We start from the raw sequence: 15,814 nt of genomic DNA, 5'->3' as shown, positions 1-15,814 counted from the left end.
AAGAGGAGCATGAAGAGAAGGATCAGTGTCATCCACAACACTATTGCTGCTTTTTTTGTGTCAAATATTTCAACATGACAACATAGAGACATGGCAGTTTGATGTGTTTGGTAGCTGCTGCCAATATTACAAAATAAAGTTGCTTGTTTGCATATTGCTCTTGCTATTAAGTGAGAAGATTCACTTTTAATCACAAAACCAATACAACACCTCTCATAACTATACATATTGTGGCCATTCGGCACTAGACATGGCATCCTGTCCTGAACACTGTTTTGAGAAATTAGCTATTCTCATTTACCCAGTAGTGTCAGTCATATGAAAAAACTGAAGAGAAAGAAAAGAAAAGGCATTTTGTCACCTCATCAATGATTGATATAAGTGGCCGGCATGAACAAATATAGAAACTTATTTTTTTCCTTTAAAAAAGGAGCTCTGGATGATCAATATTTACATTATCGCATATATTTATTCTTGCATATATAAATATATTCTAGCATATGTATTTATTGAGCAAATATGTCAGTTAAATCTAAAATATGACAAAGGATATCTAGCTCTCACTGTCAACATATTTTGTCTAAAACTGTTTAGGTGATTTGGAAAACATTTAATATTTTTCATTTGCACAGCAGTAACTCATGAGAAACACTAGTGAAGAACCCGTTCATATTCACAACATTAGATAATGCTTGTTTTATTGCTCCTTTCATCAATGTTGTTATTGGTTGCTTAAAATTAAACTGGTTAACCAGGAGTGGGGTGGTACGGAGGTCATGAATTTGGTTGGGATTCCAAAGAGGGCATGACAAAAAAATAAATAAATTCTGTGACATGCCTGAAAGTGCTCACTGTCATACAGCAAGTGTGCAAGAACCCTGGGCTGTAAGGGGTTAAAATATGTTGCGAGACAGGACTTAAGACCTCAGTGGTTTCCAGGGATATGACCACAACACAGAAATCTTGAGCCTATAATATATTTTAGAGCATTTTTATGAAGGGAATTTTCATTGGCAAGTTGTGTGCAATATCATATTTGCACATTACCATTAACCAGTTTATATTTTTAGGACTGTGTATATTTTGGGATTTACACCTCATTGATATTTGACATGTTATAGTTTATATTTGCACTCTATATATTTGTATGTTTCCCTACTGTGCTGCAACTTGCAAGATGGTTTGGGATAAATCAAGTTATATCGTATCTTAATAACATGCATTTCTGCCATATAGCTAAATAATGGTTAACTTGTTGGTAAGTTGCCACATGATTAATTTGTATTTATTTATTTTATTAGGCTCGTTCGAGATGAACTGCGCCTCGCCAGACCCATATATCAGCTTGTACACAGTCTCCAGTTGTTTTATTAAGACAGAGTAGCTGTTAAAATGCTCTACATGCAATCTGTTGCTGATGTAAATATACAACAGACTGTAGATGATCTGTAATCTGAAGGGATTTAGTCTCTCTGACTTTTAAACGTCACTATCACTATCAGCCACACAACGTATGTTCTGAACAGAATAAGCCTTTAGATTAGACATATAGCAATTAAAATCCCTCCAATTAAAAAACAATAAAAAGTTTATAATTTATAAAACGTCATCATGTTGAGTTGATTCTGAGCCAATCAGCTGTTTGATCAGCTGAGAGCCAGGCATTTCCCGTCAAGCCCTGGGTCCGCCTGGGTCGGTGCAGTCAGTGATAAGCAACTGCGCAGGCCTGGCTCATCTCGAACGAGCCTATTATATGTTTGTGAGAGTGGGCAGCAATTTTTAAAAATATTTTGTTTTATTTATGGGCTTTTTATGGCCTTTTAATGGACAGGATAGCTTGAAGACAGGAAAGGGGAGAGAGAGGAGGGACGAACCCCCGGGCCGCTGCCAAGGACTCAGCCTACATCCAAGGGTGAACCAGTGGAGTGTGTGCAGTCTCACAAATACCTTGGGACAATCATTGATTCAAAGCTGAGTTTTGAAGCCAACTGTGAAACGGTGTGTTAAAAGGGGCATCAACGTCTGTTCTTTTTAAGGAAACAAATTTCAAATTGAGAAAACATTGTTGAGTATGTTTTATCGTGCTTTTATTGAATCCGTACTCTCTTTTTCTCTGCTGTCTTGGTACGGGAACTTAACTTTAAAGAGCCGGAACTCTATTAACCAGATTGTGAAATGGTCCAGTAGGTTGATTGGGGAACCACTACTGAACCCAGCTTCGCTGTATACTAGGCATGGGTATTTCCATCCTGAGTGACCAGCTTCATCCGCTGTATTATGAGTTCCAGTATCTGCCGTCCAATCGACGGCTACGGGTACAAATAAATGAACCTGAACCTGAACCTGAACCTGAACTACATGGGGTGAGCTAGTCAGGTCGCCCCTAGTGGGCGGCACTTGGGCTGTCTTTCATTTCGTCAATGACACCACTTCCTTTCCGCCTTCTGTTTGTGGCACAGATCACCCTCCATACTTATGTGTGGGCGGTGTTGTGTGGAGCCACACCTCCACTGTCGCCGCTGCTGCTGCTGCTGCGGGTCTGAAGCTGAATCTGCCCGCTTGTTCTCAGCCAGCAGCAGAAGCAGTGATCGGGACCGGAGTGTAATCGCTGTCCGGAGTGCATAGATGTGCAAAACCCCTGGATTATCCGTGCGCTGGAGAGGCCAGAACCGACCACCGTGGAGGACTGTCTTAATCTAGTTTTCAAAAGGGAAAGAGCCACGGGGAAAGCATGGCGGTAGAAGAGGAAGGTCTCCGGGTTTTCCAGAGCGTTAAAATAAAAATAGGTAAGAAGAAAAATCCCTACCCCCAGTCTGAGCGCCTCAATGGATGGCTCCATGTTAACGGGCCAAGCGGGCAGTGAGGGCTGGAGACATATCTGTCTTGTTTCTGATGTTATTGCAATTGAAATCGCATGCTTTTCTCTCGGCGCTGAAGAACTGCAAATTGTAAACATTTTAAAGAGGGGGGGGGGGGTCGAGACATTCAAAGCCTTGTGGGAATTTAGCAGCTGGCATAAGAATCCAAATCAGGTGTGTTTGAGGTTCACATATGGAGACTTGAACTGGAACTGCTGGGTGATATTTAGCAGGCTGTTCGACATAAAGGCTCCACAGCTGCACATATCCAGATGCTTTTTCTGGACACTAAACATCAAATAAATCCTTTATTACACCTTAGCTGCAGCCACCCATTCATGTTATTGCACCCCCTTCTTATCTCTCTGGCCTCCCCCCTCCAAACAGCTTTAGGCTTCACTGTCTAGCTATTGATTGTTAGCCCAGATTTCTATTTTTAGATATCTAGCTGGTCTTCAGTGAGTACCCCTGGTTTGTAGGAGGCCATGAGGAGACACAGTACAGTTTGCAGTGGAGGATTTAGTGGAGAGGACTGTGTTTTCATGCAATTCAGAGATGTCTTTAAACTGGAGTAATAACACAATGCCAACTACCTAACCACATACATCTCTTGGACTATATTAATAATAATAATAATATTAAAACAGGAGTGAAAAATCAAGTCACCTGTAAGCTTACTTTTAAGTTAAGTACTTGCAGTATTGAAGTTAAGGTTACAACTAATTTTCAGATTAATCTGAAAATAATTTTCTCTATTGTCAATTTATTTAGTGTCTTCAAGTAGTCTGTTTTGTTGAACCAATAGTTGAAAAGACAAATATTTCAAATTTATAGTGATATGAAACCAACAAAAGCTGCATATCTTTCTAATTGAGACGCTGGAATAAGTATTTCAATGATAAATTGAATGTTCTATCAATCAACTAATCCAATTGTTCGACCAATTGTTTCAGCTGTAATTATAGTACAGGTTATAGCGTTTATTTTGTTAGGGGAAGAAGTCTAAGATGCAGTCTGACCTATTTTTTTTCCTTTTTAATATGAAAACATTCAAAGCAACACTCTTTTCCTCTGTCTGCTCTAAAATGTTATCTTGGGTCAACATGGGACGTTTGGAAGCATCTGCTGTAGTTTTCACTGATATCTGGTGAGCCATTCATCCTGGCTGTGCTGTCCGCTTGTTTTGTACTCCAAACATGCGACAGGAGGAATGAGCAGAGAAATAAAAATTGACGACAAACTCACATACATGGGGCAGTGTGATGATGCCAGCATCAGATACAAACAATGGGGTGGCCCTTTTTAAAGTTGAGCTGATGTACAAAGTTAGGCTGTGTTATTAAGCTCCGTACCTGCTGTTAAATTGGCTGGAAACAGCTGGAGGGAGAACCACCCTGAATCAAGTTTATCAAGTAGTCCAGCCTCAGTGAGATGATAGGCTGCTCAGACATGCAGCTCCAGGGAGAGTTGTTAAATCACAAAGGCCTTGTTAGATTACTGCACTTTCTGAATGAATGTTCAGTCAGCCAGCAGCATTGACTTCCTGTGAATGAAAACTGAATGAGTGGAGGACCTCTGTCTGTCACAAACCTCTTTCCTAGAAACAAGCCTGCTTACTTAACACGGCAGCAAAGTGCACTGGTGGAGGAAGTACTCGGGTTCTTTACTTAACTAATAGTAGCAATACCACTTTGTAAAATACTCTGTTTCAAGTTTCAGTTTTGAAAATGTTACTTAAGTTAAAGTCCAGAAGACCAAAATGTAGCCTACATAAAGTATTAAAAATGTCAAAGTACAGAAAAATGATCCCTGTGAGTTATACACTGTATATTACAGAATTATTACTAATGCATTCATGTGTAAGTAGCATTTTACGGTTGTAGTTAGTTGAGGTGGATTGATTTTTAAACTTTCGGATGTAAAATCTTATTTTGGATTGTAGTAGAGCTGCCTGCAACCGCTAGTCAATTAGTCAAAATAATAACGGAAACTGCTGTTTAAGTCATTTATTCAAGCAAAAATGCTAAGAAATAGCAGTTTGTAGAAGATTTTCATCTTGGCTCTCTTTAATTTTGCTTCAAAGCATGGATTTATTTAGCGGAGGTCAGGATATTAGTGTTATAAGTTAGTGTGACAAACAATTTGAGTTGCAGCAGTATTCCTGTAGGCTATCCACTCGTTGAATCCAGGGAAATGAAGAAGAGTTTGATTGTAACATTGGTATACCCAGCATCCGCGCTCAGAAACACACATGGTGAAATACACAGCATAGATATTCATTTCCAAATAGTCGACAGTAGCCCGCTGCAGACAGGGTGCTGCATTTGACCTTTTTCGCACACAGCGTGCTGCGTGTGATGTCTTTCGCGTATGTGGGTCACCAAATTCAAAGACAGATTACTGGACGGACTCACACAGATTCCTGCCTTTATAGCATGATGTCATGACTTGTTATTTACAGTTTACTGATGAAGCACATTTATGTTGTTTTCACTTCTAAGCCTGTACTGTTCTTCTGTATTGTCATACAGTGACAACAGTAGAGTTTACACCGTTACTAGCAGCAGTCATACTCGCTGTCAGTCCGATCCCTACGGCACTCTGCTCCCGGAAATGTAACCCTTGCATTACATTGTTTTCATCAAAGTCTTGTCCTTTGGCATGAGACTGAGGCTGGCTGATGACTCAGAGCTGAAAATCTGCCAAATATCTGTAGGAGAGAGAGAGAGAGAGAGAGAGAGAGAGAGAGAGAGAGAGAGAGAGAGAAGAGAGAGAGATGATTTATAATTGTTAAGCTCCACCAGGTGATGACTCTCCTCAGTTTCCTGGATGAACACACTGGATTCGGAAACCGAACGGGGCTACTGGGCCCGAGTCCGTTGTGTCTGGCGAACACAGGAAACAGGACACTACCCCCAATTCACTTCCTGATTAGCTGGAATAGACTACAAAAGAATTTGTGTTTTTTCCTGCATGGCAACAAGCTAATGCAAAGCAGATGTAGGGATACACAGAGCGAGGGACAGAGGTGGTGTCTCACATACAGGAGCAGGCTGTGCTTCATCTGTCAGCGACTGTGTCTCAGAGAGACAGGGGGGACTCTCAGTGGCACAGCTGGAGTCAGGACTTTGCACTAATTAACAACAACATGCGTGCATTCGACTTCTCTGTCACCGCTAGACACACAGTTTAGCAAACTTGGAACACTGGAAAACACATCAAACCATATATTGGTTTCTTTCTTTTTCTTGACCAACTGCCACTTTGCTCGTTTGAAAGCCATGATGTCTCTCTTTCATGGGTGGGCCAAATTCTCTGGGCGGGCAAAGCAGAGAAAGGGGAGGTAACCTTGCTCCTTATGACCTCATAAGGAGAAGATTCCAGATCGGCCCATCTGAGCTTTCATTTTCTCAAAGGCAGAGCAGGATACCCAGGGCTCGGTTTACACCTATCGCCATTTCTAGCCACTGGGGGACCATAGGCAGGCTGGGGAAAAGCATATTAATGTTAAAAAAACCTCATAAAGTTAAATTTCTTTTATGCCATGGGACCTTTAAATTAATTTTAAAAAATGAATTGCTTAGACATCTTAAACCCCACTGCTAGTAGGTCAGTGTCAGTGAGCAATGGTACATCTGTGGAACAATGAAATGAAATATTGAATGAATTAGATTTGGCTTTGCTGTTCAATCCCCAATTTAAAGGTTTAGATCCTTCCAGAGTTCAGTGTGCGCCTGGTGCCAGGTGATGTGGCAGAGGATGTAAGTTATTGGATTGGCCTGGGACTAGATCTCCACTGAACACGGCATTAGTTCTCCTCGTAAGCTACTCAACCTGCACTGCTGAGGCTTTACAGTGTTGTAACAATCCATTTGAAACAATCTTTTTAACCAAATCTTACATGTAACCTAATCTCACTTACTTCTACTTAACATTTTTTGTTTCTTACTGTAGCTATGTTACTTTTGTTACTTTATACACATATTGGCTTTTCTTACTGTTAGTTTACCTTGAATTTGACTGTGAGCAACTGCAACTAAATCATTTCCCTGAGGGATCAATAAAGTATTCTGATTCTGATTCTTGAACAGTATGAAGTGTAATTTCGGATGTAGTGGCAATAGTGGGAGTGGACCACTTTAGAAGAAACACTAGATTACATATTAGAGGAGGTAAAGTGTTGGAGGTCGAGGAAATAGGAGTGGGTGGCTGAATTCAGGCAGCTTAGGCTGGATGACTGAGGCTGGCTGAAGCTACGCTAAGACCAGAAACAGTGATCCAGCGATTTTCCGCAGGATTCTGCGATGGTGGGAGTGCCACTTAACAAACGGCCCATTTGTGTGATGTCTTGTTGTGTTATTTATCCCCCCCAACGTAGCACACATATACTTTATATTTCACAATTACTGTTCCGTAAGATCGTTCATAGATCTCAACGTTTCCGACCGCAGCTTTATTTCACTGGAGAGAAAGAAAAAAAAGAGACAACTAGCACACAGGGTGTGCTTTCTTGTTGCAGGAAACAATCAGCTATTACACAAATTCCCGGGCAGTTCAGTGCTTGTGTTTAGTTTCTTTTACCCTCATAGTGTTTTAAAACGTTCTTGTGTCACTGATAAAGGCCGTGATGTTTCCTGTTTACTGTACGGGACTCTCACATCGCCTCAAACCATAGCTCACACAAACACACTGACAAGTCTGATCTCCGGCTACATGATTGGCCACCGCAGCGTGACGCAAGGTTGCATTTCTCCAAAAGTTGAGTCGGTCTAAACTTTTCAAACCCCGCTGCAGCCTAAACGCACTACTCAAAATGTTTTGAAAGGGCCCGGACTGTCGGACGGCCGACGCAGGCTGTGTGAATGCGGCCTGAGCCTGGGAGGGAAAAATTAGCAGTGACTAGCCCCCCCCCATTTCCCTTGACAGCTGGCAAGCAGAGGTTCCCAAACTCCCTCCTGTCCAGGGGAGACATGGAGTGACAGGGAGAGGGAGGCGAGGACTATTTTGTGTGGAGGACTCCCGCTCTTATTTAGGTGAAGGGTTCATTTATTCATTCATTTATTAAGAAAAATAACAAGCATCATACGAGAATATGATTGCATTATAAGAAGGTGTGTGTGTGTGTGTGTGTGTGTGGGGGGGGTGTTAGCTTGCATACCACCCCTAATGTGTGCATAGAGGTATTTATGTGACTGGTTCTCCATTTTGTTCTGGAAGGCCAGCTCTTTGGGAATTTGTTTGCTGTAAACATGTGTGTTGACTGTTTAGACGCAGGCCGTGTTTCGGTCCAGGCAGCTTTAGGCTGGTGGAATAATCCGGGTTGCAGCTCTCCCTGCGCTTGGTAATGTGCCCTCCACGACAACACAGTACCAGGAATAGCGGGGAAATACAGCCGTAGACCCAGCATGCAGGGTCAGCAGGGGTAAATAGAGTGCCGCTCCTTCATGATGTCCTTCACGTGCCCCGTGGTAGAAGTAGACTTGATCCCTCCCTGGTGTGACCTCTACCTGCTGACAATGACATGAGCACGAAAACGTTCACCGTGCCGAACAAGTAGGGAGAGAAACTCCAAATGTGTCAGAAGCAAGTTACCATATCGTTTCTATGTTGTGAAAAAGCGAAATTGCTTCAACAGAAAGTTCAACACACGCTGATTAAATCAGGTTCTGCAACAGTGTTACTCTCAGAGTTGCCACATACAGGGACTTGCACCCAACCTACTCTCCCTTTCCTGTGCTTGCAAAAGATATGATATCGTCTCGTTATTGTGTGTGCCAAGCCTGTTTGTGAGTGTATGTAGGGGAGAGTTGTCCTCATTTGACATTGTTTATAGTTTTTTCTTGAAGTTTGAAAAACAACAACATGACGCTGTGAAATCAGCTTCTTGTACTTCTAACTCCACCATGGCACCACAATGGCCTGATTACACCCACATCCTGAATGAACAAACCAGGTTTCTGACCCTAATTTCTAACATGTAAGCAGCTCATTTTCTTTCCTGCACGTGCCCTTTAGTGTGCATGTTTGTGTATTTTAGTTTTACTTAAGTTATTCATTGAGACGAAACAACTCTGTCTGAACATTAGCTCTAGGACACACTAAATGGAGAGCGAGTTTGATCAGTAACTGAACACCGGTTTATCAAAGAGACTGTGGTGTGCAGCACAGCCAGTCTTTAACTGTAAACTCCCATTTTTTCCACACCGTTCCTCCTCATGCTGCTCGACAAGCTCAGCACAGCTGGCGGACAATTTCTGACAAGCAGCATTGCATGTAAAAGTGTAGGTTGGTACAGTCAGCAGTAGGTAGATCTACTGCTGTGACCAGCTTATAAACCAAACCAGCTGTTAAATAAGAGCAAAATAAGTATATGACACTGACAGTTAAGGCACTGACTCACCAGATTTGTTCAAACCCAGAAAACATTATTATAAATTGTAGTCAAGAGCCCACATTTTCTAAAGACATTAAATATATCGGGCTAAATTTAGGAGAAATGTTTCTAAATGATGCATACATAATCAGTACTATTTAATGTTGTGGTGTAGAAAAGATTGTGTCTTGGTCTTGGATTTATGGCTCAGTATCAGAGATGTAAACGTAGCTTCAATTAAATATAAAACAAGCCGATTCATTGTAAACTGTGACATATGTCATGTTGTCAAACAGGGTGGGATCTTTTTTTTTTTTTTACCTGACCTTTAAGCTACTTATAGTTATACTCCATTCAAACTTGTCTTTTGTAGCAAACATTCAGCCCATGTAGGCTATAAAAAGTTTGTAGTTTTATTTATTACCAACCATTATCCCAGTGTTGCCCTCCTCAGAGCCCTGAAATGGCTTTTTTAAAGCTATTTTTGGCAAAACTGTGATTGTCAGGAACATATTTGGACAGTGAAGAAGTAGATCATGCCGCACTGGTGGTTTGCTGCAGTTGTGAAACGTTGTCACTATCTGACGTTTCTGTAACTGACATGCAAGCTGACCACAGAGGGCTGTACCTTTTAAAACCTTCGAGGTGGAGTGGTAATTGAAGGGTGAAACTAGGCTTTTAGAGGTTAACAGGTTTTCATTGATAGTGGGTTTCAAGAATAGCAAGAGTGGGTTCAAAGCGGCTGCCTGTCGGTCACGGACAGTGTTGCTTATTTTCATTTCAGTGGTGTCATGTTTATTCTCCGAGTTGGACCTCTTGACGGGTGCTCACCTTGGATTATGGCACTTCATTTACAAAAACACTTGCATTTTCATATTCTAGAACTGATCATTTTGGTGTTTTTTTTGTCTGTTATTATCTACAGTAAGGTAAAGAGACAGAGTGAGAGAAGATCATTTCCAGTCTACACGGTTGTTTGTGTGCATGTGTGTGTGTGTGTGTGTGGGGGGGGGTGTGTAGTGTTTTTATGTTTTGTCATTTTCAGAAGAAGAAAGAAAGACTTACAGTTGTGTTTCGGTTCTTGTTTTGAGTCTCTATTTAGGACCATCAAAGGAACTGAGTATTGACTGTGGGATAATAAATTGTCCTCTTACAAGTTTCAGTCCTTCTTTCCATTCTCACGGTGTGTGTCTCTCTCTCTCACACACACACACACACACACACACACACACACACACACACACACACACACACACACACACACACACAGGGTTGTTCACTGCTTTAAACTACATCTTGGATCCAGTGTAAATTCCTTTCTCCTCATCTCATTTCCTGTTGTAGCTTTCTCCACAGCTAACCGTTTTCCAGTTTCTATCTGACTGACTGACTTCTCTCTCTCTCTCTCTCTCTCTCTCTCTCTCTCTCACTTTCTCTCTCTCTCTCTCTCTCTCTAGTCTTCCTCCTCTCTCACCCTTGGTTGAGTCCACTGCTTGTTTTTTTCTCACTAACAACCCCCCTCACTTCTTCCCTTCCTTAAAGCCTATTTCCCAGGCCTGCTAGTCAAGCACACAGCCACTGAAAGCATTCACGCCTGTGTATCCTTGAATGTGTTCATGTCAGAGAAGATTAGAATAACGAGTGGAGCACCGCGTCTGTAACTGTACACATGAGTGTTGCCGACTGAAACTAGTCAACAGAGGAGGAAGAGGAACAAAGCTACACATTCACTGCGTCCATTTACGTTGCTTCAATCGCTTGTGCTTCCCGATTTCTTCCGTCTGAGCCTCCTTTTCTTCACTTTCCTCTGCAGAAATGAGGCGCGGGGAGTCAGCCTTTTTTTGAATGTGTCAATGGCCTCCCATTCACTCTCGCCCTCTTTGGGGTGTTCCTGTCATCATTATTTCTTTGCAGCGCTGCTCAACGCCCCCATGTTTTGCGTGCACACCACCACAGCACTCACACAAGTGCCGAGAGTGTCTTTGCACTGTGTTTTTGCTCAGATACTAGGGCAAGATATTCTCCGAGGGCAGCTACAGTGATGGTTGATGAAAAGAGAAAGCTGCTGTAGTTTTTTTTCTCTTCTTTTTCTTTTATCTTCTTATTTTGAATCTTGAAGAGAGAAAACACATCCCCTCTGGAGAAAGTAAATGAGAGAGATGAAGAAAAAAAAAGGGGAAGCGACCAGAAATAGAGGAAAGTGAAATCAGGTTAGAGCTAATTTTGAAAAGGAAAACGAAAGCAATGACGCGACACAGGCCGTACATTGATGAAAAGCAACAAAGGGGGTTCAGACGATAAGGAGAAAACGGCAACACATAGTCCAGCATGAAAAGAAAGTAATAGAGAAAGATCGACATACTGAGACAGAGGATTACACACTCTGGTTGTCTTTAATCTAATGTGTTGAACGGCAGGTTACTTGAGAGGCTTATCCTTTCTTTTGTAACAGACTCACTCTTCATTGAACATAAGCACACACACGTCACGTAAACAAAAATGTTGCCCTTTTGCATGTTTATTTACATATGGAAAATACAAATTTGATCGCAAAAAAAACCCACACATATGCAAAACTTGTATACTCCACCCTTACTATTGTCGTAAACTTCGCTCAATCCGACAAACTCTGCTCCTTATCAACTCATCCGAAAAGACAACTGTCCAGCACTTCCTTCTCCCCTTAACAGGAAGCAGCAGAATGTCACTCTGCATCTGTAGCTGTGGTAATGACTGGGCTGATGCTGCTTATGGGACGTTACTGGTGGTTTTGCATCTTTTAGCCTAACTAGTGCACGTGCCTTTTCAGAAAGGGCCGATTGCTTGGTTCCCAGTATTTTCTTTCCGCAACTTTATCTAACTATAAGTTCAATCGGTCGCGGCCTCGGCTGCAGCTCATGTGCGATTCGACGTGTCCCCTTTTTTTCGTCTAGCCTACAGCACGTAGAGATATGGCTTGGGTGAGTAGGGTTGGGTACCGTTCACATTTTTACTGGTACCTGAAATTCTGTTCCGGTGCCTAACCGTACCCTTTTTTTCCAGTACTTTACGTCTGTAATAACAACAAATTAATTTCAGTTGTAAAAATAATTCCAAACCTATTTATCCTATTTAAATAGAACATTTTGATATTTATTTAGAACATTGAACACTCCACACAAAATAAAAACCCTCCCTCTCCCAAACCCATCTCCACAACCTATCAAATCTTGCAGCCATTTTCCACCGGGCGCGTCTGTGCTGCGTTCCTGTTATTTCCGTCCTCCACTACGCGCCATACCACACCGGGAGCGTCTCCGAAGCCCGACTCGCAGATTATATTGTCTCTACAAGTACTTTACAGAACAATCATGTGTTTATTAAACTAGTATCGACATTTCACTCCAAGCGCTCCTGTAATTACAAAGCTATAGTGTGTAGTTTCTGTCGCCCCCCATGAGGAATTCTAAGTAATGACAACAAAACTGTCGGAGCGTCCACACGATACAAGCCTTACGTGCCTGCGCATGTGTGATACACGCAAAGACAGTTCCCGATTTATGAAATATAGATAACTACAGATTGCATTGTTAGTCAAAATGATGTTGTCATTGAACTGTAATGCAGTTGGAAGCAGAATTGGCCAGTACACAATACTTTTTTTCAGTAACGAGTAGTTTATGGGATTACAATTTGAAATTACCATACAGTTTTAATCCCATGTATGCGTGTTTTTGGTTTTTTTTACTTACTGTATCTGTCAGCGTATACGCTGATACCAATATATCTGTGGTCAATCACCTCGGTTTGTCTGTAATGGCGCTTACCCACTGCTAGTACCAGCTTGGCTCGACTCGACCCGGCCGCGGTGCCCCGTCCTCCATTTTCCATTGCAGATTTAGTACTACCTCATGCGTGACGCGAGCGTGGCTGGTCGTCATAGCGACGCCGCAGGAAAACTGCCGTGACCTAATGCGACACACACACACACACACAGAACGTCGAAGGTTTGTTGTTTTTAAATCTTGTTGCCACTGCCAGGAGACAAATTTAGTTTCCAAAGAAGCTTGTTTGTTCAGGACAACCCCGTCTGTCGCTAGCAGTGGTGACGCAGTGATTAGTGACGATTCTCGCCGACCAATCCGTAGTCTGCACGTTTTCACGTCACCTTTTGGTATCGCCTCAACTCGCTTGGAACCACGACGGAGGTGATACTAAAAAAAAAGTACCTGTTAGCTAGTACCAGGGACTTTTTTTCATAATGGAAAAACAAAAAAGGCGAGTAGATTCGAGGCGAGTCAAGCAGGTACCACGTAATGGAAAAACGCCATAATTCTTAGATGTTGCACTTGGTCCACCTATGCAGAGAACTTTGTATGTTTTCCCTAAATCATACATATCGTTGATCTGCCTAAAACGCTGGTATCGGTTCGAAGTACTGGGTTATGCACCGATCCGATACCGCTATGAAGCCCTAAAGAAAATCTACGTTAAGTAGTTTATTTATGTTCTTTTTCATTAAAACTATAAAAGAAAGTTCTGGGGCATTCCTTTTTGCGTTTGTTCATGTTTCACAAAGAGTTTAACCTGAGCCAGACCGACAACAAAAAAGAAATCATATCACATCCATACAGAGATAGTAGTATACAGATGTTAAAACATAATGAAATATATACACGCTGGTATCGATCGGATCTGACGGCCATACAAGTTCGTATCGAATCGTACGGAAGCAAAAAGTGGTATCGGACCATCTCTAGTTTTCCCCTCTGCAGTAGCTCAGATTTTAACAGATTTTTTTTTACGCTGTGAGTTGAGTCATTAAACACACACACACACACAAAGAGCTGAGAAAGGATGACTTGGATGCTGTAATCCAGTCACAGGTCATGAATGAGAGCAGGAAAACAGGAGCAGGAGAGATGAATGAATGAATGAATTACAGGAGGGAGATAAAATAAATGTGGGAGAAAAAACTAGAGAGAATCGGAGGAGAAGACAACACAGGAGGGAGATGGAATAACAGTGGGAAGTAAAGGGATAAAGACAGAGATAAGAGAGACTTGCGTCATCGCGCTGCTCTCACACATAAACACAGACCGAGTCGGGTTCTGTAACAACAAATCGAAGCAATGGAGCGTGTGTCCTGTTTTACAGCTCAGGTGTCTTTGCAATTTGTGAATGAATCTTGTTATTTTGCATTGTTGTGTAATGAACCACATACAGAATGAATCAGGCCCCAGAGACGCAGTCATAACACTGTGTTGTGTTACAAACCCCACAGAGAGACACTTAATCACCTCTGTTTGTCTCAGCATGGTTTTATATTTCTCCTTTGAGTAGTATTATGGACCAAAGGTTGAGATGTACCAAATAGGCTCTCTTTCGTAACTGACCATTTGTCACTTTCCTTTGTCAATTTGATTGCAGATTTCAATTTTACAAAGACTTTTTTTTTAGCAACAACGACACATTGTGTAGAAGTGCTAAAAAGATACGCCTGGCATTTTTTACTTATCGTCAACAAATCCTGTTTTTTAATTAAAAGGATGACATATCCTTTAAATAGTGACATTTCACTGCAGGACTTTTGCTTAACCGATTGGTCTCATGGCTGCAGAACAAGCCTACCGTTGTTTAAATAAATCACAGGTTTTATCCAAACAGTGTAATTGCATGTTAGTGAGTGTTTCATGACAAATGGGATTACTCACCTCCCTGTCCCTCCTCCTCCTCTTATTCATTCTGTTGCAACACCAACTCTTCCTTATCATGTTTTAAAATGGTTCTGCGATGAGATTTGATTCTTGTGAAATTCTAAACATGAGGTGTCAGAGCTGGAGGGATGGCAAGAGTATTGTTTCCCATTCATAGAATTTATTTGAGGTGACAGAAAAAAAATCACTACTTTTTGCTGGAGTTGAGAAATTGAGCAAAATGTCTAATTGGGCTGCTGCATTCATGTGCAGATATATTGAGGAAAAATGACTTATTTCATCTGAAGGTAGCTATCTGTTTAGCTGTTTAACAGTCTGTTATCTAGTGTCAAATGCCAACTCTCTCTCTCTCTCTCTCTCTCTCTCTCTCTCTCTCTCTCTTTCTCCCCCCCTCTTCCCCTCCAGGGTCAAAAACACTGCATTGTGTACAAGAGCATTTTGTGCTCTGCCATAAAGTAGCTCAAGATTTCTACTGCATAGTATATTTAAACTGTTTCCTAGTGCAGCAACAGAAAGTGTTCTCTTTGAACAGACTGTAGAAATGCTGTTTTGATTGGTTTATTTTTAGGCGTTAACACCCTTAAAGGAGCAAAAGAGAAAGCTACATCAGCAGTTCCCAAAGTGGGGATTGTGTCCCAAGATAAATACAAGGGCTCACAAGATGACATTATTGTTTTAAATTAAGCTTTGTTATAATGTTTTTTTTTCTTGTGAAATGCTAGACACTTTATATTTTAAGGCCTCTCAAAAATTCTTCAAATTAAACAATTTAGACAGTAGACATTGTTTGATTTTGCAGGTTCACAGTAAAATGTTGGGATCCACTGTTGTAGATGATCAACATTTTAAGGATCAGTTTGCAGCACCCAACCACACACTGTCATTGT

At 41.5% G+C, this 15,814-nt stretch overlaps 1 protein-coding gene across 4 annotated transcripts in view; it reads left to right on the top strand.

Moving 5' to 3' along the window:
• The window catches only part of rasa3 (RAS p21 protein activator 3), a 60,575-nt gene that overhangs the window by 9,164 nt on the left and 35,597 nt on the right, over nt 1-15,814 (top strand). For 2 of the 4 annotated variants that reach the window (XM_039794542.1, XM_039794540.1), the window contains exon 1: nt 2,523-2,786. The exons of 1 other annotated variant lie outside the window; for it this stretch is intronic. In XM_039794542.1, coding sequence (XP_039650476.1) covers nt 2,732-2,786 — 55 coding nt within the window. In that variant the 5' untranslated portion in view covers nt 2,523-2,731. Of the gene's footprint in view, nt 1-2,521; nt 2,787-15,814 lie in introns of those variants that run through there. One more of the 4 variants, XM_039794541.1, reaches the window with a different exon arrangement.

Source organism: Perca fluviatilis, chromosome 3 (genome assembly GCF_010015445.1).
Source record: "Perca fluviatilis chromosome 3, GENO_Pfluv_1.0, whole genome shotgun sequence".
Classification (NCBI taxonomy): domain Eukaryota; kingdom Metazoa; phylum Chordata; class Actinopteri; order Perciformes; family Percidae; genus Perca; species Perca fluviatilis.
The sequence above is the reverse complement of the archived record's forward strand: the minus strand, read 5'-3'. Positions and strand labels throughout refer to the sequence as shown.